General features: G+C 22.2%; 8 protein-coding genes across 8 annotated transcripts; 1 reads left to right on the top strand and 7 right to left on the bottom strand.

Moving 5' to 3' along the window:
* Window positions 1-43: 43 nt before the first annotated feature.
* Window positions 44-3,234, bottom strand: PY17X_1427300 (trypsin-like serine protease, putative; the record flags this gene model as incomplete). The annotated part of the gene is made up of 12 exons (XM_022957528.1): window positions 44-58; window positions 410-490; window positions 701-810; window positions 949-1,005; window positions 1,109-1,188; window positions 1,313-1,388; window positions 1,507-1,642; window positions 1,762-1,820; window positions 1,898-1,957; window positions 2,138-2,210; window positions 2,323-2,354; window positions 2,598-3,234. The coding sequence occupies 12 exons, from the start codon at window positions 3,232-3,234 to the stop codon at window positions 44-46; spliced, it is 1,416 nt and encodes a 471-aa protein (XP_022812904.1).
* A 573-nt stretch (window positions 3,235-3,807) lies between these two features.
* PY17X_1427200 (sporozoite surface protein 3) lies at window positions 3,808-5,121 on the bottom strand (the record flags this gene model as incomplete). The annotated part of the gene is made up of 1 exon (XM_022957527.1): window positions 3,808-5,121. One exon carries the CDS (start codon window positions 5,119-5,121, stop codon window positions 3,808-3,810), a length of 1,314 nt encoding a protein of 437 aa, XP_022812903.1.
* A 1,821-nt stretch (window positions 5,122-6,942) lies between these two features.
* PY17X_1427100 (karyopherin alpha, putative) lies at window positions 6,943-8,580 on the bottom strand (the record flags this gene model as incomplete). The annotated part of the gene is made up of 1 exon (XM_724504.1): window positions 6,943-8,580. The coding sequence occupies one exon, from the start codon at window positions 8,578-8,580 to the stop codon at window positions 6,943-6,945; it is 1,638 nt and encodes a 545-aa protein (XP_729597.1).
* Window positions 8,581-11,007: 2,427 nt separating this feature from the next.
* Window positions 11,008-13,662, bottom strand: PY17X_1427000 (peptidyl prolyl cis-trans isomerase; the record flags this gene model as incomplete). Its single annotated transcript, XM_724503.2, has 1 exon — window positions 11,008-13,662. One exon carries the CDS (start codon window positions 13,660-13,662, stop codon window positions 11,008-11,010), a length of 2,655 nt encoding a protein of 884 aa, XP_729596.2.
* A 2,018-nt stretch (window positions 13,663-15,680) lies between these two features.
* PY17X_1426900 (ubiquitin-conjugating enzyme E2, putative) lies at window positions 15,681-16,303 on the bottom strand (the record flags this gene model as incomplete). The annotated part of the gene is made up of 2 exons (XM_724501.1): window positions 15,681-16,027; window positions 16,153-16,303. The coding sequence occupies 2 exons, from the start codon at window positions 16,301-16,303 to the stop codon at window positions 15,681-15,683; spliced, it is 498 nt and encodes a 165-aa protein (XP_729594.1).
* Window positions 16,304-18,031: 1,728 nt separating this feature from the next.
* On the top strand, window positions 18,032-18,637 carry PY17X_1426800 (U1 small nuclear ribonucleoprotein C, putative; the record flags this gene model as incomplete). The annotated part of the gene is made up of 1 exon (XM_724500.1): window positions 18,032-18,637. One exon carries the CDS (start codon window positions 18,032-18,034, stop codon window positions 18,635-18,637), a length of 606 nt encoding a protein of 201 aa, XP_729593.1.
* A 1,352-nt stretch (window positions 18,638-19,989) lies between these two features.
* Window positions 19,990-20,205, bottom strand: PY17X_1426700 (conserved protein, unknown function; the record flags this gene model as incomplete). Its single annotated transcript, XM_724499.1, has 1 exon — window positions 19,990-20,205. One exon carries the CDS (start codon window positions 20,203-20,205, stop codon window positions 19,990-19,992), a length of 216 nt encoding a protein of 71 aa, XP_729592.1.
* Window positions 20,206-22,165: 1,960 nt separating this feature from the next.
* PY17X_1426600 (uncharacterized protein) lies at window positions 22,166-23,734 on the bottom strand (the record flags this gene model as incomplete). The annotated part of the gene is made up of 1 exon (XM_726085.3): window positions 22,166-23,734. One exon carries the CDS (start codon window positions 23,732-23,734, stop codon window positions 22,166-22,168), a length of 1,569 nt encoding a protein of 522 aa, XP_731178.3.
* Window positions 23,735-24,362: the final 628 nt, after the last annotated feature.

The following is a 24,362-nucleotide window of genomic DNA, read 5'->3' as shown; positions in this document are numbered from 1 at the left end:
TATCCGCAAGAAAGAAGCAACGATAAAAATAAAGCATTATATATCACCATAGTTTTATCTGAAAGTGTTTAAAGCGAAATAAATAAATATATATTACATATATGTGATTAAAGAAAAAAATGTTATACATCCATGAATATATACATAATATATTATGTTCATATCCATAAGCATATAAATTTAATTATATCAATTTATTTTTTAATAAACGCTGCAACAAAAATGGTATACTTGCATATAACAAGTAATTCGCACATTTAAATTTAATTAAAAAAATATATCAAAAATATATAGAAAAAATGAAGGAATACGAGAATAAGCATCATAAGTATATTAAATAATTCAAACAAGTTCATAATGTATATATGCCCATATTTTTTTTATTTTATAATTTTTTTTTGTGATTAACCTGTGTTTTAAATTTTTTGTCATTTCGAATCCCATCAACATTTATATATCTATCACTTGTACTATTGAGAATTTCGTGTACCTGAAATTTTATATTTTATTTTTGGATATAAGTATGAATAAAGACCAATAGCATTTAAAGAAAGAAGGTAAATATGGATTAGCTTTGGGTATTTATGGATATTCAAAAATTTAATGGAAATAATAACAAAACTGAATAAGCATAACCATATTGTGGTGTGACACACACATATACATATATATATTTTTTTGATTTATATTCATTACTAACATCACAAATGCTTTCGATGTCTTTATTGTTAATCTTTGAAATTATATCTTCTTTTTTCAAGTTGCCCAGATCGGCTGGTGAGTTAGCTAAAATGCTGGAAATTTTCAACTCTTAAGGGATTTTATACAATACAAAAAAATAAATATATGTATGTATAACTATACATGCACATATAATTCTTTATAAAAATTTATAGAAAGTACATTTTCTATTATTAAAAGGTTATAAAATAGGTATTGAATGCATACCTTTTGTGAGAGGTCTGGAATTTTGAATTATGAGTCCCTTGTCTCTAAACACAATACCTATAATTTATAAAAATAATACAATATAAAGTGTTGTAGATTCCTTTAAAAAAAATATAAAATAAAATTTTATTATATTTTTTCTTCATTTTAAATATCTTACCTAAAAATGGTTCCTTATATACTCCCTTATTTTGTAAATGAATAGCTACATTTTTTAGAATATTCGCAGGTAAAGCCAATCTGTATATTAAAACGAAAGGGGAATTTGCATATCTATATATATAACAAACAATCATATGTTTAGAAAATGTAATAATACAGATTTTTTGAACAAATATTATTTTTATTATATAGTTATGCTTACCCATAATTGTCGATTTTTTTTTGTATCATTCCTACGAGGTTCCCATGCTGATCAAGTAATGGTGAACCAGACATACCTTACAATATTATAGAAAAAAAATAATAAATTTTGCTAAAAAATATGCATTCCAATACCTAATAATAAACATAAAAGCATAATGCAAAATAACATGGAAAATATTTTGAAATACAAACCTTTATTTATAGGGTTGCTTATTTGAATAAATGGATAAAAGGTAGTCTGCCCGTTTTCATTAAAATTTTCAAACTTTGTAAAAGTTTGCTTTGGATGGTTTACTATACCAACACTATAAGTTTCTTTATCAAAATTCTGCCAAAATTTTACAATAAAAACTTAGTCAAATAAGAATCGACATATATACTACGTTGCCTATATACATAGAATAAAAATTGTGTAAAGATATAAATGAGGTAATAATATGTATTAACTTGTATCTGTCCATATGTGACTACGGGTTCTCCTTGCTTTAAATCATCTCTTATTTTGTCTGAAATAAATAAAATAATTAATTACAAATTTTAATAAACAACATAATTTACGGGGATTATTATGTATATTTATTACCTAAAGAGATATAAGAAAGCGGTTCTTTAGAATTAATTTTCATCACGCAAACGTCTGATTCTTGTGTTTTTTTGAGGGAAAATGGGTATAAATATGAATATACTTGTTTTATAAAAATGTTAAAACATGAAACAAAAACACCGAATAAGAGAACAATAATTTTATAACAAATATAAAACTCATATATTCTTTTATAAACACTTTGTATTTTTACTACATTTTTTTAATTTTATTTTTTACCTTTATGCAAACCAAGCACAGTTGCAAAGTATAAACCATTACCATTTTTTACAACAAATTTGTCTTCTAGATTCTTTAAAATTACATTATAAAAAAAAATATGGATACATGCACATTATTTTAGAAAAATGATACGCTATTATTTTATTCTTTTTCTTTCTTTCTTTGTTTTTTTTATTAATTACGGTTATGTTGTGAGCAGCTGTTAATATGTATCCTTTAACACACAAATATAAAAAATGTCCAATAAAGTAAATAAGGATGTTATAGTAGCGTAATTATAATATTTAATAGTAATGAAAAGACAAATTGCACATTCTATATATTTTGAAATTACGATTTATATATATATACTAAATATTTTCACAAAATAGCACAAATAAATCATAAAAAAATATATATATATATATATAACATACACGAAATATATATAAATGTAAATCCAAAAAATATTGTTTACCCCTTTTGTCATAGATGAATCCGGAACCCATATATTCCAATTGGTCATTTTTAAAATCATGCTTTAATGGTATTTTATTATGTTCATAAATTTTATGAATAGTTACAAAACTGTTAATAATGTTATAAGGAATATTAGGATATGTATATAACACACCATTATTACCCTGGCCGTGATATATTTTACTTAATAGATTACATATGTTAAAGAATAGGCTATGAAAATATAAATAAAAATTAGCTAAAGAATATAAAACAAATATTATAGACTCATTAATACAACCAATTATTTTATGAATTATAAAATATTCATATTGTATTAATTTAAAAAACACACGCTTGAATAATTCTAAATTATTATATTCTGTTTCAGTAGGTAATATATTATTATTATTATCACGTTTATATACAAGTTGGGAACTGCAATATGATATGGGAATGGTTTTTAATGAAATGGTGGCGAAAAAATCAAAGTTATTTTTTCTTTTATCTTTATATACACCCTTTTCTTTATCATTATATGAATCTAATAGACTATTCACTGAACTATGAATAAATATTGTTGAATAACAAAATAAAGGTGTTCGCCAAGAATATTTTAATACACTTTTAAATAGCGACAATTTGCTTTTTTTCATTTTATTGTACTATAAATTGTATAGAAACATGATTCGTACAAAACATATAATAAAAACTATTATATGCTAGAAAAGCACATCACATAATATGCAAATGGGATATATTATGAAATTATATGAAAAACATATTGCTATTTTATTACATTAAATTGGAAATAAAGATATAATTCATTCTCTATATATATAATAACAGATACACGTTTGGGGGTATTTTTTATTTTATTTTTGTTTTTATTTTTTTGGCATTATAAATTATATCATTCAACTGAATAATATATTCAAATGTATTTTAGAAATGTGTGTGTATTATATAAATGAATATTTTACGATGTTGTGGAGTTTTAAAAAAAAATGAAAGATGATAAATGTTTGACGAAGATTATGAAATTAATAAAAAAAACGAATTATACAAAAAGAAACTACTACGAAAAGGTAGATTATTATAATTTAAAAATAGGAAAAATAAACAGGTGTTGTGTGAATTATTTTTTTTATAATTATGAATTTATTCAATTTAATAAAAAAAAAAAAAACAATTTTCTTCTTTATCCATTATTTGCATGTTCTATGGAATCATTTAATATTTGTATCGTAAGAAATGAAAGGGTTAGAAGGTTTCACTTTTTTTGTTTTATTTTTCTCTAGAATGAAATATATAGTAATAATAAGAATTGCAATCATAATACAGAAAAAAACTATAGATGCCCATGCAAAAATAATAAATGGTTCAACTTCATTTTCGATTGAACAATCCCCATTATTACATGGAATAACTGATTGGGTATCATAATGTATATTATATCCGTCCATTAATCTATATCCATTTCCACAAAAAGATGAACATTTTGATCTGCTAAATAGCTCAATACATGTATCATTATTACAATAATCTTTATCAATATTTATCCCGTGGATATTTGATATATGTCCTTTATTTATGTCTACTCCTTGCTCAGTATATTGAACATTATTTAGATTATTAGAACTATCATCTTTTGTCCCAAATAATATTTTATTTAATTTTTTTTCTACATCATATTTTATATATTTTTTCAAAACATCTTTACTAATAGTATCAATAGTAGGAGATTGCTGTTTAAATGTGATATTTATTTTCCCGATGTTTGTTTTGTTTCCCTCTTTATTAATATACATTGTACATATATATGTAATATCTGTTTCATTTACTAATGGGAATACATATTTATAAATTTGTCCAATTTTTTCAAAAGAAAGTGCACAATTATCATCAAAATATATATATTCATTTTTTAATAAATTTGTTCCTAACATATATAATATGCTTCCTGGTTTTGTTTCGATATAATAGTTATTATTAGAATTATCTACATTTAAATTTATATTATTGAATATATCAATAACATGTGTATTGGATTTATTATTCTCTTGTTTACTAATTTTATTTTCAATTGAAATTTTTGTTATCCCTTTATGAATTAATACTCCATTTCTATTTATATTGTCAAAAGTACAATAAATTCGATTATTTTTGTTTACATTCTTAATTTGTAATATCGAAGATATATATTCACTATTATACAATTTATTTTCATTAGATACACTAATTTCATCTTTGCCATATAAATCATATATTGACATAATGTTATCTCCTAATACGTTTAAAGACACTTCATCAAAGCATTTTGTTCTTACATTTATATACCCATTCTCATCTTTGTATCTTGGTATAATTAACCCTATACTATCTCCATTCCCTATTTCATGCTCACATATTACATCATCATAATAATCGTCAAAGTCTATATTAAATTTTTCTGCAGAAAAGTCACATATATATCCATCCCCTTTGACAGGGGTATAAAAAATAAAAATGGAGATAAATATACAATAAATAATAGTAAACATATTTTAATAACGTGGTGAAAAAGAAAAGAAAAGAGAGATACAAACAGTTGCCGAAATTTATATTAATATACACAGTGTATTATATGTATATACAAATTGTGGCTCTTTAAATATGTGTGAAGATGGCGTTTTCAATTTTATCACATCTTATGAATTATCAATAAATTGAAAAACACATGTTTTAAGTATTATTTTTTTCCCAAATGGGAGTTAATATATAAATGTAATAATAAGAAAAATGGCGATGACACAATTAAAAAAATATGTAAGAACAATCCTGTTGTTATTTTATTTTTATACATATATTCAAATAATATATACATGCTATTTTAAATTAAAATTTCCAAATTAATAATATTTATATATTTATTATTTTTTTTTGAGAAATTCAATTGTAATGCTCAATTAACTCTATATAAAAATTGCATGTGTCATGCAGACACAACCCTTATTTAATTGACAATTATATTATTATATTTTTGAGAGAAAATAAAAAAAAATAAATAAGCAAAATTGATCAAGATAATATGATAAAATAAATTTCATTATATCACTGAAATGATTCGATATAATTTGTTTATAAAATGTTTATAAAATTTTTTATAAAATTTGTTTTCGATGTCTTTTTTTAAAAAAAGGCGAGCCCACCGAAACATTTGGGGTATAGGAAAAAAATATAAAAATGCATATTTATACACATGAACAAATAATAATTTACTCATACCCTCACATTTATTTGTTTATTTATTTATTTTGTTATTTTTTTATTTGCTTATTTTTTATTGGTTATTTTTTTATTTGCTTATTTTTTTATTGGTTATTTTTTTATTTGCTTATTTTTTGTTATGAGTGAGATAAAAATAATGTCTTCTGTTATTATTGCATAACCAAAAACCCCCCTCAATAAAAAAAATATACCTTTTAAAGAATTAAGCTTCCACATTTTTATTTTATGCTGATAAAACGTGGTATGTGAATAGTGAACATTTTAAGAATCCCAAAAAGAACAAAAATGAATACTACATATTGTTAATATAAAAAAGGCAATATTAATTTACACAAATATACAGTATTCATGATATATTTGCTTTTTTCGTATAAGCAATTTTTAATTTGTTATTAGAGAACAATTTGAGCGAAAGATTTAAGATTTTATAAAAATTATATTTAGCTTTTTATAGTTTCAATTAATGAATATTATAATAAATATAATATTTTAAAACCATAAATAAAAAAAATGAATAAAAATATATTTATGTATGCATAAATACTCTTGTAACGTTATAAATATTTACATTAAAAATAATTTAAAAAATTAATACATATAAATGCAACGTGCATGTGCTTATGCACATATATATATGCGTAATACGCACACACGTGTACTTTTTTAGCATGGTAAAAATGTTTTGTTAAATAAATAGACTCTTTAATCCATTTCAAAAGGCATTGCCATCTTTTTTAAAAAACGACTGCTACAAATTCTAGTGTACATATGTCCACTGCTTTTAAAACATGTAAAATTAGATACGTATATATAAGAAATGTATGTATTATATATATACGTATGCATGTATAAGCGTATATGTACACTGTTTGACACAATTGTACTACATATATATATATATATATATATGCGCCTGGATAGTCTGAGAAATATTTTAAAACCCATGAAAAAATAGTTACGCATTCATAGAGCCTGGGGTGCTACGCTACTTAATTTGTATAAATAGTTTTTCTGTTTTTTTTGCACTTTTTTTTTTTTCAATTTGTTCACTGAAACATTTTTCATTTTTTATCTATGTCATAATTCCAAACAAATTAATCGAAAGTAAAATCTTTATTTAAAACAGCATCATCACTGTTTGCGAAGACATTGTTTAATGGTATTTGTGCATTGTTCATTTCATTATTAATAATAAATGGGAAGTATTTGTATAATATTTTCCATGCTTTATTACAAATATTATCAACCTTTCGATCTTGTAATGCATCAATTTTATGCACACTATCACATTCTTCAAATAAATGCACATATGGATTAGCTGGTAAGTTATCTCTTAATTTTTTATTTTCTCCCATTTCTAAAATATTTTCTAATCCTTCTAAAGTTACTGAAATAATATTAGCATCTTCAACATCTAATAAATTAGATAAAGAATGTATAGCTCCACATTCTACAAGATATTCAATTTGTGATTCAGATCCACCAGAAGATGCATTAGATATTGCCCATGCAGCTTCTTTTCGAACCTCAAAATCTTCTTTCATTAAAATATTAATAAGTTGTGGTATAACATTATTATCAATTACTGCTTGAATTTGTGAAATATTGCCGGCTGTAATATTTGATAATGCCCAGCAAGCTTCTTTTTTTATACTTTTTTTTGATGAATTAAGTAGGCATGATAATTTTTGGACTGCATTTAATTTTACAACGACATCTGTTTGTAAATCGTCACCAGTAACAATGTTTCCAACAGTTCTTAATGCAGGTGTTTGTACTAAAAATGAACCATGACTTAATAATTCTACAACTCGTTCTGCTACTCCTGCATCTAAAACGGCATTAATATTTTCATTAGAACCATCAGATAAATAAGAAAGTGTCCAACATGCATCTGTTAATATTTCTTCGTCGTCATTATATATAAGTACAGCTAATGTTGGTAAAGCTTTAGATACTATTTCAAATTTTGGTGCTGGTTTTCCTCTGCATAAATTTGATAATGTCCATGCAGCATTTCTTATTAATGTTCTTTTATGGCTACTTCTTAATATTTTTAATAATAAAGGTAAAGAATTTTGATTTAAAACGTATTCTCTGCATTCAGCTGAATCACCAGCAATATTACCTAAAGCCCAAACTGCTTGTTCACATACATCTTCCTTTTCACTATTTAATAATCTAACAAGATATGGTACAGCATTATTATCTATAACTACTTTAGTTTGTTCTTGTGAACCTGAAGCAATATTTGTTAATACCCATGCAGCTTCAAATTGTAAATCTGTTTTATCATCGTATTTTAAAAATTCAACTATATAAGGGACTACACCTGAATTTATAACTTCTTGTATTGGTGGACCCTTTTCAATTGATAATAATTTTCTTAATTCTTTTGTACTATTTAATTGTGTTACATATTCAGAAGATCTTACACCTATAGCTAGGCTTGGAATTTTTTTTAACATTTCTAATGTATTCGAACTATTATTTGAGGATGTATTATATAATGAATCATTTGTTGAATCATTTTGATTTGATTTTACATAATTTATATTATATGAGTTATTTTCTTCAAGCCCGATATTTGCCATTACCATGGCTCTTTTACTTTCTAACTGGCATTCTCTTTGTTGCTTTCTTATTTGTACTACCAAATCTTCTCTTTTTCTTCTTGTATCATCACAGTTTTTCTTAAATTCTTTTCGTCTCGCTTCAATTCTTCTATCCATTTTTTCTTTTTAATATATTTTTTAAACAATAAATCCCTAAAAACAGTTGATGTGCAATATATGGCGCAATTATGGCAACTTTATATCTAGCTGCTTATTATTGGGGTTTTTATAGTAAATATGATAAATTATAAGAATGCATGTGCCTTGATATGAAATATTTTTAGCATAAGTGTATTATTGCTCAGACTTGATAAGTAATTGCAAAAAATATATAATTATTATTTTTCGTAATTTTAATATGACATAAGTTCATGTGCATTCATATACTCATGGGTTACAATTGTATTTTTCTCATACATTTTACTATTCAATTTTACAAACATATATTTTATATATTTATATATATGTTATTTATATGTATATGGTAAGGGACAGTTATACAAATACCATTATAAAATATTATGTTACTCATATAAAATATTATTCATATCTATTCCTATATATGTATACATCGAAGCATACATATATATGTGAAGTTATGTATTTTCCTTAGTATCTAAAACTAGAGAATTATTCATATATATATATATAATATTATTTATATGTATACATAATTATTTTTTTTCTTTTTTTTTTTTTTTTTAAAAGAAAAAAAATATGTTTTTTCTCAATTTTACAAATGTATATTTTTTAATGTATGGAATGCTTCCATTTTTTTTAATATGCATATGCGATAATATATAAAATAAAATTTTCATTAAAACAAAGCCTATTTCTTTTATATATATTCACTAAAATAAGCAAAAAATAAATCAATAAATATATATAATTTACATAATACATACATACATATTTAATGCATACTACATGCATAGTATATAAGTAAAAATTTATATGTATATGAATTCGCCAAAATTTTGCCTTAAGTTTTACATTTTAATATTGTAAAAAAAATATTTTTTTTCATTTATTTCCTTTTTTTTTTTTTCTAAGCTTAATGATGAAATAGCTACTTTAAATATGTATTTAACATATATTTTTTAGCTTTCAATTTAAGAATGTAAAATCCAAAATATTACTTATGTGTTAAAGGATGTTATTCCAGTAAATTTAAATAATTTCTTAAAACATTTATATATATTTTAAAGAAATTATTCGATTTTATTTTGTTCAATAAGCTCATAATTTTTTTTAACTTTATTTTTTCCCCATCGATTATATAATAGCTTTCAATAAATAAATGAACATAAAATAATAAAATATATTTTTTAAGAACACCACAAAGGACACATTTCTCCTTTAATATAAGAGCCTAATGAGTTAATACACATATATATAATATAGTTATATATGCATTTTTTCTGTGGCATGAAAACCATTTCCTCCATAATTCCTTGCCATTAAAATAAATGAGAAATATAAAAAAAAAGAAAGTATTTTAAGAAATTATAATAGTGTCATTTTTATGTGCATAGTTCATTAGCAACTTCGTCCTTTATCCATTGCCCTACATTTTTAGTTCCATGTTCATAATTCTTGTATACGGAAAGTATACCATTATATATATTTATTTGTATATGTGTATTGTTTTGCTTAGGGGGTATGATTATTATAATTTGATTGGAGATTGTAAGAATACCACATAACGGTTAAATTGGGGGGAAATATATATTGTGGAAAATTGCAACACTATTCATATATTTTTTATGAATAGAAAAAATATTAATGGTTAAAAGGAAAGTGATAATAATAAATTTCCTCATTTAATTGTAAAAGTAAAATGCTTACTTTTCTATTTGCAGAACAATTTCATGTAACAGTTTTTTTTGAATAAAATATATATTAGTCTATTTAAAAAAAAAAAATATTTTTTGGATATTTCTAAAAGTTTATCCTATTTATTTTTATTATTTATAAATAGTTGTCTATGCTGGTATTAATATATCCCTTTTTTATTATTATATGCAAAGGAATAATACGAATAAATAGGAACGTTTTATACTAATTAAAAATGTGTAAAAAATATGCTGTCACATGATTTTTTTTGTATAATTAAATAATTAAAAAAAAAATAATATAACAATAAAAAGCTTTAAAAGGGATTTAAACAAAAAAAATTCTTATTAATTATAGTTATGCAACATGAAATTTAATCATGTAATATATAAAGAGATGATATTCTTTTTTCTCTATTAAAACTATATATATGTATACATGTGTATGTTGGCTACTTTCTAATGGAATATTTTTTTTTAAGAATTTTTCCTTTTAATGAAAACGATAAATTCATTTTAATTATATACACTATTTTTATGAACACTCACATAACTTAAGAAAATTTGAATAAATACTTTAATGAGTTCTTCCTTAATTTGCTTATTTAGAATGAGCATATCATATATGTATATATATATATAAATAAATAAAAAACACATTTTCAAATGTGGGGAAAACTGAATATACTCGCCATGTTCATCGATGGATTTAATAAGATGAATTGACTGAATTCGTTTTGGCATCATACGAATTTTTTGACATTGATTTATTATAATAATCATCATTTCGTTTTTTATCAATTTTTTTGTCTTTTGAAGAATATTTATCGTTTGTTTTTTCTTTTTTATTTTTTGATACATATCTATCATTGGAACTATTGGCACTATCAACGGAATTAAATCTTCCTTTAGTTTTGTTTGAATCTTTATATTTTGCTTTTGTATCTTTATTGTCATAATAAGATTTCGTATTTTTCTCATCATAGTATTTTTTGTCTTTATAGTTATATTTTTTATCATCTCTATAATTTGACGTATTATTATCTAATTTGTTGCTTTTATTATACTTTTTGTTATAATCATCGTCATTTTTTTCATATGAATCATATTTATCGTTATACTTATCGTTGTTTTTATATTTATCGGTCTTATTTCTGTCATCTTTATATCTATTATCCCTATATTTATCATCTCTGTTTCTATCATCTCTGTTTCTATCATCTTTGTATCTATCATCTTTGTATCTATCATCTTTGTATCTATCATCTTTGTACCTATCATCTTTGTATCTATCATCTTTGTATTTATCATCCCTATATTTATCATCTCTATATTTATCATCTCTATATTTATCATTTCTATATTTATCATCTTTGTATCTGTCATCCCTATACTTATCATCCTTATATTTATCGTCCCTGTATTTGTCATATCCATTTTCTCTATTCTTGTAATCTTCGTTACGATATTTATTATCATTATCATAATTTTTTTTGTCGTATTTATCACCATACTTATTTCCATCGTACATTTTTTGTCTTTTTTCGTATGGATTTTTATCCTTGTAATAGTCCTTTCTATAATTGTCATTATTCCTATAATATTCATCATTATATTTTCTTTTTTTATCATAATAATATTTATCGTCATTCATTTTTTTATAGTCATCATAATTTTTTCGGTTACCATATTCGGAATTATTTCTTTCACTATTCCTATTGCTTTTAAATTTATTTGTTTTTTGATTATAATCATCATGGTCTTTATTTTTATTATCATAATATTTTTTTTGATCACCCCCTACACTTTCTGAGTCATTGTGACCATCATCTTTTTCCTTTCCTTTTTTGCTTTGCTTAGAATATTCATAATTTGGATCATCATTATTATCATCACGGTCTTGTGAATATTCTTTTTTATTCTTATCTAAAGTTTCATTTTTATTTTTATGTTGAGAATTATATGAAGAATGACTTCGAGCTTCTTTTCTATATTTATTATATTTCGTATCGCCATCATTTTCATGACCATTATTTTTATATCCATAATATTTTTTATTTATTATACTATTGTTTCTTCCAGAATGTTTATTATAATAATAATCATTTCGATCATGATAATTATTAAAATTTTTTCTATAATAATAGTTTTTACTAGGTCCACCACTTCCCATTTTATAGTTATTATTATATCTATATTTAAAGGAATTTCTTCTATATGGGTATGGACCATTATAATATTTATCATTATTATATCTTGTATAGCCAATATTTCTTTTTTTATTATAATCATATTTACTAATACTTCTATTGCGTTTATCGTCATCATTTTCTTTTCTCTCTTTTTCATCTTTATTTGATTTGTTATTATCACTTTCATATTTAAATACTCTTATACTATCATCTTCATCGTTTTTATTTCCTTTAAGATTTGGATCACTAAAATTTGTATTTTTAATACGATCAAATAAATCCGTATTGTCCATTTTCCATTTAGACATATCTGATTTATATTTTGATAAGGACTGACAAAAATCAACATGTATGCGTCTGTCATCTATAACAACATTATCCATTTCAAAGTAAGCATTTAAACAATCTTCTTTTTTTTCAAATTCGATGAATGCATATTGAAGCGAATTATTTGTTACTTTATCCTTTACAATATTACATGAAATTATAGGACCAAATCTTAAAAATATTGTTTTTAAATCTTCTTCTTCAGTTATAGGATTTAATTTACAAACAAACAATATATTTTCTGGTGGTTTTAAATCGGCATTTGGAATATCCCCTAATATTTCAAGTGTTAATGCACTTGCTTTGGCATCTTTATCTTTTAACTCTTCAGCCATTTTAATTTCTTTTGTTAAATCATTTTCTAATTTATCATTTTCTGTCTTATCCTTTTCTGCTACTTCAGTTTTTTCTTCCTTTTTTATATCAATGTCTTTCTTTGTTTCTTCGTCCTTTTCTTCATTGTCAACTTCCTGTCCTTTTTTGCCTCTTTTCGTTACAGCTTCTTTTCTTCCTCGTCTTCCTTTTTTTTCCTCAACTTCTTTTTTCTCTTCAATTTCGATTTTCTCTTCTTGGTTCTCTTCATTTTCTTTTTTCTCCTCCTCTTTAGCACTCTTTCTACCTCGTCTAGTCTGTTTTCTGACTCTCTTATTTGGTGCTTTAGTATCAGTAGTCTTCTCTTCATTTTCTACATTATCATTTTCTGGTTTTACTTGATCATTAGATGATCCTTCCCCATTGTTATCATTTTTTTCAGTTTCTATGTCTTTAGTTTCTTCTTCATTTTTATCCTGATTTTCCTCCTCCTCCTCTTTATTCGATTTTTTTAATATACCAAAAGAAAACATATCTTTTCAAAAAATGTTAATTAATAGAATGAAAATTGATATAATGGATTTATTCTATTATTCTTTGGTATTTTATTACTTTTACGGATTTGTTCTCTGTTTTTTTTCTTTTTATTAATTTTTTATTAAAAAAAAACAAAATAGTTATATTTAAAAATTAATATCAAACATTTTGTTTTTTTAGGGAAAACACAAGTTCATATTTACATAAATAAATATATTTATATATATGGCTATTGGTATATTTAAGATTTTCTCTTAAATAAAAAATTTGGGAAAATATAATATGAAATTAAGAAGCGTTCTGTTATTATTTAATATCTATGTTATATATATTTTAAATGATACTTGTAAAATAATTATATACATAGAGAGATAATAAAACATGATAAAGGTAGGTATACCATATTATATTATTGTTGTTTTTTGTGATTTATACTATATTATTATTATATATATATCCATATTTTTAATAGAATTTTTTTTATCAAAATATGTGATAATATTTTTCCATTTTTTAAATAATATATTTTTAAAAACATTTTGTTGCAGTACAAAATTATATATATAATACGTATTATTATTATATGCATATATGGGTAGTACTATATTTTAATATATATATATATATTGCCGTAATGAAAATAATTACGATTATTTATATATTTTATTTATTGTACAATTTAAGTACTTTTATATATTTTTTTTATAAAGCAATAAGTATTATCTTTTCCTTGAACATGCTTGAAACCGCTTTTTATGGTGAACCATATTTTTTTTTCTCTCCATAATTTAATGAAATACTAATATAATTAATATATAGATGAACATTTATATTTTATATTCCCATTTTTTCAAATTAATGTGATAAAATTATAATAAGAATGTTATATGTTTTTATTTATTATTTTATTAGTATTATATATCATTCGAATTAATCAAATATTAGCACTCGAAATATTTAGAGACAGTTATTCTTATTGTTGTAAATATAAAGTCAATAGGCTTTTATGTACACTATATGTTACATAGTTATATACATATAATTACATATAATAGTATATCGGTTATACTAACTATTAAATTACCGTCCTTCAAATAGTAGCATAACCATTTACGGCCTTATAGATAGGTGTTAATATTGCACATCTCATAAATATATATATTAAATCATTAATACCAATATAATATGCTTCTTATAAAATAAAAAAGACGAATATCTCGCATTTTTGTAGAATAATTGCTTATGCATGCGCATTTCATAGGATCATTGGTGTGTTATTAATAGATACTACATTACTTATTTTTTTTTATTATAAAATTTACATTTCGGTTTTTATTTCGTGGGATATTATATATATGTATGTATCCCACATGTCGAAAACAATTTATATGTTAAAAAATAGTGAAAAAATATATACATAAAATAATATGCATTTAGAAATTGTCTATTTTTATATTAATAAATATATTCGGATAGAACATATATATATATGCAAAATTATTTTGGTAACATATGTAAGAAAGTTCATATATATCACATATATAACATAAGGATTAAATTCAATGCCAATATATATATTTCACGAATAAATATAAGTAGGTTTGTGAAATAAAATGTTTATTAGTATAAAACTGTAAAAAAAAAAAAATGATGATAAATTAATTAAGAGTAAACAAAAAAAATAATAAAATAAATAGTAGCATAATAAACCAGCAAATACATAATATATGAATCTCGAAATTTTTAGAAAAAAATATCTCAATATGGTTAGAAAATTTATCCATACGTATTATTAAAACTATTAGTATAATATATATTTGTAAATATATTAATTGTACAAATTGTCAAAAGTCCAACAAAATTTAGGGTTTTCGGATAAAGGTACTTTCCATGTATTGTAATCTATACATGCTACTATCTACATCTTTTTTCATACAAATTTATTGAAAAAAAAAAAGAGATTAATGGTTAAAAATTGGCCTATATTTTTTTCACTTGTAATTTTTTATTTGTCTTATATTTTTTTATCTTCTTCTTCTTCTTCAACTTTTTGTTCAATAAAATTAAAAGATTCTTTTACACAATTTTTAATTCGTCGATTATATTCAATTCTATTCTCAACAAATAAAAGAGCAGCTTCTTGATTTGCTGGACTATTGGGGTTAGGGTCGCTAAGTAATGATTGTATTGATGTTAGAATTGCGGAAATATCATAAATCGGGCTCCAATGTTTTTGAAGGATATCGATACATATATTACCGTCCATATATATATTGGGATGAAACATTTTCGTTAAAAATTTTACTTTAGGTGGTTTGTTTGGATACTCATTTCCGAACAAAAGTTCTAGCTGAAAAGTACCTATACATAAGAAAAGGGTAAATAAATAAATAAGTATATATGTAAATAAATCAGGAGGTAATATGCACACACAAATATATGTCCATATCCATTCGGATATTTTAGAAGAAACATTCTTTATATACCTCCTTCCCATGGTGTGTCTGTAGGTCCAAAAATAACTGCTCTCCATTTCATAATATCATTTCCAATTGGAGAACCACTAACTCCATAAGGTGAATCGATTTGTAATTTTTTGAAATCTCGAATAAGTCTTTTTTTGGCTAAATTTGACATTTTATTTTATTAAGTGAATAAAAAGTATAAAAAATATAATATAATTATATATACATAACTATTTATAAATATATGAATATCCCCCTTTTACAAATTATGAGCAAAGCTTGTTTATAAAATTGTCCTATATTCGTTCTATTCTCTTCTATAGTTAAAAAATTTAGGTGCCTTTACACGTAACCCAAGCTGAATATATATACCTATATGCACAAAAAGCAAAATGCGTTTAAATTATTGCATATTACAATTATACAAATTTTAATATATACAAAAAATAAATTAGCGATTTCCCCTTTTGAAGAAAGGTTTCTCATCAAAAATGTAAATGTGGAGAAGTCATATAATTAGGTAAGTGTTTGTATTTTATGCATACATATATAACATGTATATTTTTAAATGTAATTCTCAAAAACTATGCATTTATTTTACTTGTTTTTTACTTCTATAAGACTAGCCAAAAAATTAAAATAGATGTTCTTATCTTTATATATATATGTTATAAATATGGCTTTTCATTGCAATACAGGCTTACCACTGTCTTTACTAATATGCATAAATGGTGATATTATTTCTATATATAGTTATTTTTTGTTTATAATTTTATATACAATAACAATAAATATGTGAGATAAAAAAAAAAGATGAATTCCATATATATATATATATGTTATTTTATATATTCTTATAAAGGTTACAAATTAACAAATTATATGGGCTTTCCTAATAAAGCTATATATTATATATATATATATACAATATAATAATTTTATTTCATATTTTTAATAAATTAAAACATATAAAATAAAGTATATAAATATTATGTAATAGCATAAACATAATTATTTATATGCCAGTATTTGATACAAATGTAGATAATAATATGCATTTACTTAGCTTTCTTAATTTTCTTGGGATATCATTTTGTATACGCGCTCCATGATATTGAGAATTTTTTTTTTATGTATTTAGAATTCAATTTTTAGGGGATATATTTTTTTTTTTTTTTTTTCTTATTTATTCATATATTTTTTTTTCTATTTTCTCACATATTCATTTTTTTTTAATTGTTAATCGAATGGATAGAGAAATATTTATACTAATGGAATATACTTCTTTTGTATAACACTTTAAATTTTATGAAGAAATGGAAATATTGCTATTATAACAATTACAAAAGAAGCATGCGTAAATTGATATAATCAATAAGTGTTTTATATGAGTATCATTATATATATATTTTAATTTATATAATTAATGCAACGAAAAAATCATCACAAAAAGAGATCGCTCTGTTATAGCAAACATGTAAGGATAACCATGTATGTATAATATTATCGAAGCGATAATGTATATTTATTTTTCCCATACAAAGGACAATATCTTATAGCTATTGCTGTTTATTAACACAGAGTATATTTTTTATTTTAAATAAAAAAAAAGGAAATGAATAAATATAGACTTATTTAGTATACTCATATACATGGATAAATAAGTATATATTATATATATATATGTGTTGTGTGTATAACATTAAAAAAAAAAAACGAAAACAGCATATAGCAATGCGGAGAAATTTTAGCAATCCAGTAAAAGTTTGTTTGTAAATTTTATTATCGTTTCTTTAAATAATCTTACAGAATCGTGATTATATAAATATCCCTGAAAATAATTATAGCATATTTTTTTCTGTTTTTTTATCCACATTTTTTTCGACGTAATTTAAAAAAAATGCCAAAATATTACTGTGAATATTGCGATATATATCTAACACATAGTTCACCAGTAGGTAGAAGACAACATAATCAAGGTAGAAAACATATTAGTGCAAAAATTGAATATTTTCAAAATTTACTAAGAGAAGAAGGTATTACACCTCAAAATTTTTTAGGGTTTTTAGGAAATCAAGGATATAATAATGCTTTAGCAAATCCAATGATGAATAATTTTATGCCTGGAAATTATAATGCATATATGAAATATAACCCTATGAGAAATTATCATCATTCAAATAGAAATCCAAATTATCAGCATTCTATTGGTATGCATAATAATAAATATTCAAGAGCAGGCTATGTTCCCCCTGGCTCTAATAAATATCCAAACAATCATTTCCACAATAATAAGCGTATTAATAATATTCAAAAGCCTTATAATAATTTTGATAATAAAAATAATAATTATAATAACAAGCCAATCACAAATAGTTCATATAAAAATGATAAACAAGATTATAGAAATAATAATGAGAATAATGATAATATGAATAGTAATCATTTTTCAAATTATCAAATGAATAAAGAAAATGCAAATTTTGTAAATAAAAATAATGAGTAACCCAATTAAGGGAAGTATATATATTATATAAATTCATTTCAATTTATGAGTATGTATATTATAAATATATTATATTGGATCCAAAACAAAAAATGCAAAATTAGTTGAAATTAATAAATTACGATTGATACAAGTTTTTTTTTTCACATGAAATGTTTAAGTTATAAAAATTTTAACATTCATAGGAAGCTATTTGTCATAATTATTTTTAAATAAAGGACATGTGTAAATATATCATGAACGATAAAATGACTATTCATTTGGCTATATGGATATTCCCAATTTATAGTTCACTATAAATTTATATTTTTTATTTCAAAATTGTGTATTTTTAATGATATGCAAACATTGTTTTGCTTTACCTTGTTTTTTATACGTTTTATTTTGCTATTTTTTTAATTTTAATTTGACGTTTATTTTTTATATTATTTTGATATATATTTTTTTTGTGTCTAAAAAGCGAAAAAGCTAATAAGTCTATGCATAAGTAAATAAATAAATAAATGCAGGAAAGAAAGAATAAAAAATATACAAGCATTCTCCTTTCATATATATTTCGAACGTGTATATACTCATATAATACCAATATGTAATATAAGCTGTATATTGTAATTTTTATTCTTTATATTTTCGCTTATTATATTCATATAAATGAGCAGTTATTCCGATTTTGTGTAAGTATCAATTTTAGTTTGCTCTTAAATATATTTTATAAATTTTTTTAAAAATTATGGATTTCCTATTTGATTAATTAGACAAATTATTTTGCTCATTCATAAATTGGTATTACTTAAATTAATAATATATTAATATGCATATTCCACTGCTATTATATTGGTAGTAACTATTTGTTTGGAAAAACAAGTATTATATATATGCTTTGTGTATTTATTATATTTTTTTTAATATACCAATGGTTATTTAATAAGAGTCAAATTGAAGGTTTTTTGAAAAATAAAAAGCATGCAATGTTTCGCCAAAATGAAATATAAAAATTCAACATATTCTACACATATATATATTTAATAATAATAAATGGTAATGGAAATATAAAAATCACATATATGAACAAGTAATATGCATATTCATCAAATAATATGTAAATAAATAAATATATATATATATATATGGTGAGTATGTCAAAAAAAACAATAGTTAAGTGAATGGTAGGAATCAGTTAACACATACAATTGCATGTGTGCATGAGTGAAAAGTTAAAAATTTATAATGCCAATATAAGTTCATTAAATATAAAAAAGTATTAAAAAGAAATACTATATAATGAAAAAAAAAAGTGTAGAAAGAATTAGTTTTCTAATTTCGTCTCTTTCTTATATTTTTTTTTTTTATTGTTAAAAACAATCTTCATATGCATGTTTTGAGTGTTTTTTCTCATGGTGTTCTTTCAAAATTGATTGATTAACTGTACACATAAAAGTATGTCTACATAATTTACAAATGACATTTAAATTTTTCGAAGCATCTTTTACTGTGCTGTTTGGTTTTGCTTTTTCATTTCTCTTTGAAGATCTTATTCTGTCAACATCTCTTTGATTACCTCGCGTCATCTTTTATAAATTACTTTTTCCCACTATATAAATATATATAATATGGTTTTAAATGGTGATATCTAATATTTCTATTTGTGTACAATAGTTGGAAATATATACATATTTCATGTATGCATGTATATATATTGTAAAAAATCAGGGAAAAGAATAAAATAAAAAATTTTAAACTGAAAAATTTGGAAAGTTTGTGCTATTTAAAGCGGAGAATTTGATTCATCAAAAAAGGGCAAATTTAAAAAGAAAATAAAATTCTATTTTATTAAAAAAAAAATATTGGGGTAAATAAAAATAGCAATAATCATATATACGAAAAAAATAATGTATAATTTCGTTAATAAAAACATATTATCGATAATTTTATGTTTTGATGAACATAAGCATAATCATTTATTTTTTTAACATAAAAAGAAGTGGTATTATCTTATCCCTCTTAGATAATAACGAAAGATTAAAATATGTAAATAAAATAATATTCTTTATTGTAGTTATTTGTTAATATGGAGATTAATAGCCTTATAATTATATTTTCCCAATTTCATAATATATTAAATATTTTTTTTATTTAAACAATTACTATTACAAAAATAAGAAATATATACTAATTATTATACTTTTAACTTTATTCTTTTTAGATTTATGAATAACTTCATTAATGTGTTATTCATATTATATATGATATCCATTATATATGTTTTACAATTATAATTAACAAAGAATTAGGATAAATTTATAGTTTTTATTTTAGTAAAGATTGACTGAATATCGAATTGAAGTTTTTTTTATTTTTCATTGGTTTAATTATATGGTTATTCTATTGTTTCATTATTTGTTGGGTTGACTTAAAAAAGACATATAGTGGAAAATAAACATATGTGTCACAAATTAGTATTCATAAATTCATTCAATATACACATATATATAATTGAAACTATTTTAGATAATTAATCAAAAAAAAATGATGTAATAGTTCTAAATAACACCGTAAGATATTCTATTTATTTAAACACTTTATCAATATTATTAATAAAGGATTTTAAGTCTACTTTTTTAGAGTGAAAAATAATATTTCCTTATAAGATCATTATAGTCTTATATTATTTATCATATGTATAGATTAAATTGAAGAAGACTTGATTTCGAAGAAAACAAATTATACATTAAAACAAAAGTAAAAATAACAAATTTGAAAATTATAAAATTAAAGTAAATTAAATTAAATTTTCAGTTTTAATCATACTGAGAGAAAAAAATATATACAGGAATGGTTAACAATCCTATATATTAATACATATTTATAAATTAAATTTAATATTTTTATTATGTAGTGTTTTAAAATGTTCTAATCGTATATAAATATTAAAAAAATAAATAATAAACAAAAAAAATGTTGTTTGTACTAATAAATGGTTTTAAAACAATATAAAACAAAATTAAAAAAGCCAAATGCAAAATATCAATACTTAAATGCATATATACACATGGAAAGTGAACCCATTGTAAATTATATAATGCATAAAAAAAAAAAAAATTTGTAATTACACACTATATAACATATGCATGATTAATAATAATATAAGCATGCAATGATTTATGCTATATACAAAAATACAAATAAAAACGTGTAAATAAATTTGAAACAAAATTGGCAAAAATATATATATATGTATATATATATATGAAGGAAGGAAAACTAAAGTCATAATATATTAATTTCCCTTTTTCTTTATTTTTTTCGATGCCCCTATTTGTTTCGTCGTCATGTACTTATTACTTTTATCGTTCTCTCTATGTAATATTAATATATATATTCAACTATATGTATATATACATACCCATATTGTTACATTTCTTTCTATATATTGCTCTAGCAAACTCTCTCAACTTATATATATATATCTCATTCTATACATTTTTTTTGTTTTTATTTTTTAATATGAATAAAATTAGCGAAATTTGATCATTTATGCATGTTTTTATTCATATCATTGCTTAATGTGTTCATACAATTGAGTGGCACATGGTTTTGGGGGGTCGGAATAATGTTTTGCAAAGAAAATGGATTTTTATCCGATACATTTATGGCAGTAAAATCCGAACTGTACATATTATTTTCATTCCATTGTTTAAATTCATTCATATTATTCTGTTTAGAATAATTTAATAAATTATTTATATTATTGTTTGGCTTGTTATGCATATTATTATTTAGTTCATAAGAGGAGCTATTTTTCATATTATGGAAATTATTATTATTCATATTAGAATCAAAAAGCATTTTCGGATTAACCATATTTTGACTATTTAACATATAAGGATTTGGTGGCATATTCATATAAGAATTATACATTGAATTATTATTATTGTTACTATTATTATTTTTGCCATGTTTGTATTTTAATGACTGTCTTTTATTTAATAAATATAACATATTATTCATATTGTTCATATTATTTCCTTGGTTGTTTAAATAATTTGAATTTGTATAATAATTAAAATTATCAGATGTATTCATATATCGATATTTTTCATTATTAATACTCATAGTATCGAATGGGTCATATGATTGTAGACTTATTTTATTATTATTATGATTATTAGAGTTATTAGAATGATTATATTTCATTTTATTCATTTCTTTATCACCATTTGTTTTCATGTTAAAATTTTTAGAAAAATTCATTTTATTATTATATCCAGGTGAATTAAAATCGTCTATACATATATTGTTATTATTAGCATTCGCCAATTCATTATTATATGGCATATTCATATAGTTCATATTATAATTATCATTTGTAAATTGTGGATTATCAAAAGGCATACTATTATTATTTGGATGATTAGGAAGTATATTAAAGTCATTAAAATGATTTCCATTCATATTATTATAATTTGCATTAATAACACTATCAAAATCTTGATAATTATTATCTAAGTTATAATTTTTATAATCTGAATTGTTCATATAATTTGAATTCATAATTCCTACCATGCCTGGTGTAGTATGGTCATAATCATTTAAACAAAAATCATCATCAAAATCTTCAAAAGATATGTCATCTTTTTTTTTTTTTTTATCTTTATTTTTTTTTTTTTCTTTTTTTTTTTTTTTATTTTTATCTTTTTTCATTCTTTCATCGTAATCCGAATTTGAACTATTATCATCTGAAGAATATTCATATTTTTTATTGGATGAGTTTCTATTTTTAGACTTTGATTTTTTATGACTGCTACTCATTTTTTGATGTTTTCGACTATTATTATGAGATGAAGAAACTCCGAATTTTTTTTCAAGTTTTTTAACATCATAATAACTTATTAAATCTTCTCCAATTTTTTTCTTATGTTTACTTCGATATGCGCATTTGTTACATAAAAATTCATAATTAAATGTATCAACAAAAGTTGATTTTCCATAACCGCAATAATTACATCTTTCTCTTGATGATAAAAAAAATAACTTTTCTACGGCTAGAGCTTCTTCATATTCTCTTTCTGAAATTCCTAATTGGTTAGCTGATGACATTTTTTTATGTAAATGAAAAAAAACGGGAATTTTATATCATATGTGCATATGGATATAAATCAAAATAATCATAATTTAAAACGAAAATATAAATACATAATTATCTAAAATAACGAAAGAATAAAAAATGCATTTAGCTACTTATATTATTGTTTTGAGCGTGATGCAAATTAAAAGATCTATCACCAACAAAACAAATAATAAAATGAAAAATTTATAAATCATTAATGCAATAATGTTATCAAATGAATTATCTTTTTTATTCTTTTGTTTTATTATCATATGTTTAAAGCTTAAAATGCAAATTTTATTTGTACTATTAATTACGATGGCTTATGCATGTATACCATTGAATGTGTATATGCATACTAATAAAAAAGTATATAAAGCTTATTATAAATATATTAATGTATAAACATGGCATATAAATATATACAAATATATCATAATATATATATATATTGTATTCGTTATTCATATATTGTGCTCGTGTAACAACATATATATATATATTTTATATATTGTTCATTAATACTTATAACGATTTTTTAATCATTTTTTTAATTGTATATAAATAATCAAAAACTATGGAAAAAGATCATATGCGCTTATAAAAATATATCCCAAA

Source organism: Plasmodium yoelii (genome assembly GCF_900002385.2).
Source record: "Plasmodium yoelii strain 17X genome assembly, chromosome: 14".
In the NCBI taxonomy this organism is placed as follows: domain Eukaryota; phylum Apicomplexa; class Aconoidasida; order Haemosporida; family Plasmodiidae; genus Plasmodium; species Plasmodium yoelii.
This window is presented reverse-complemented; position numbering and strand designations above follow the sequence as displayed.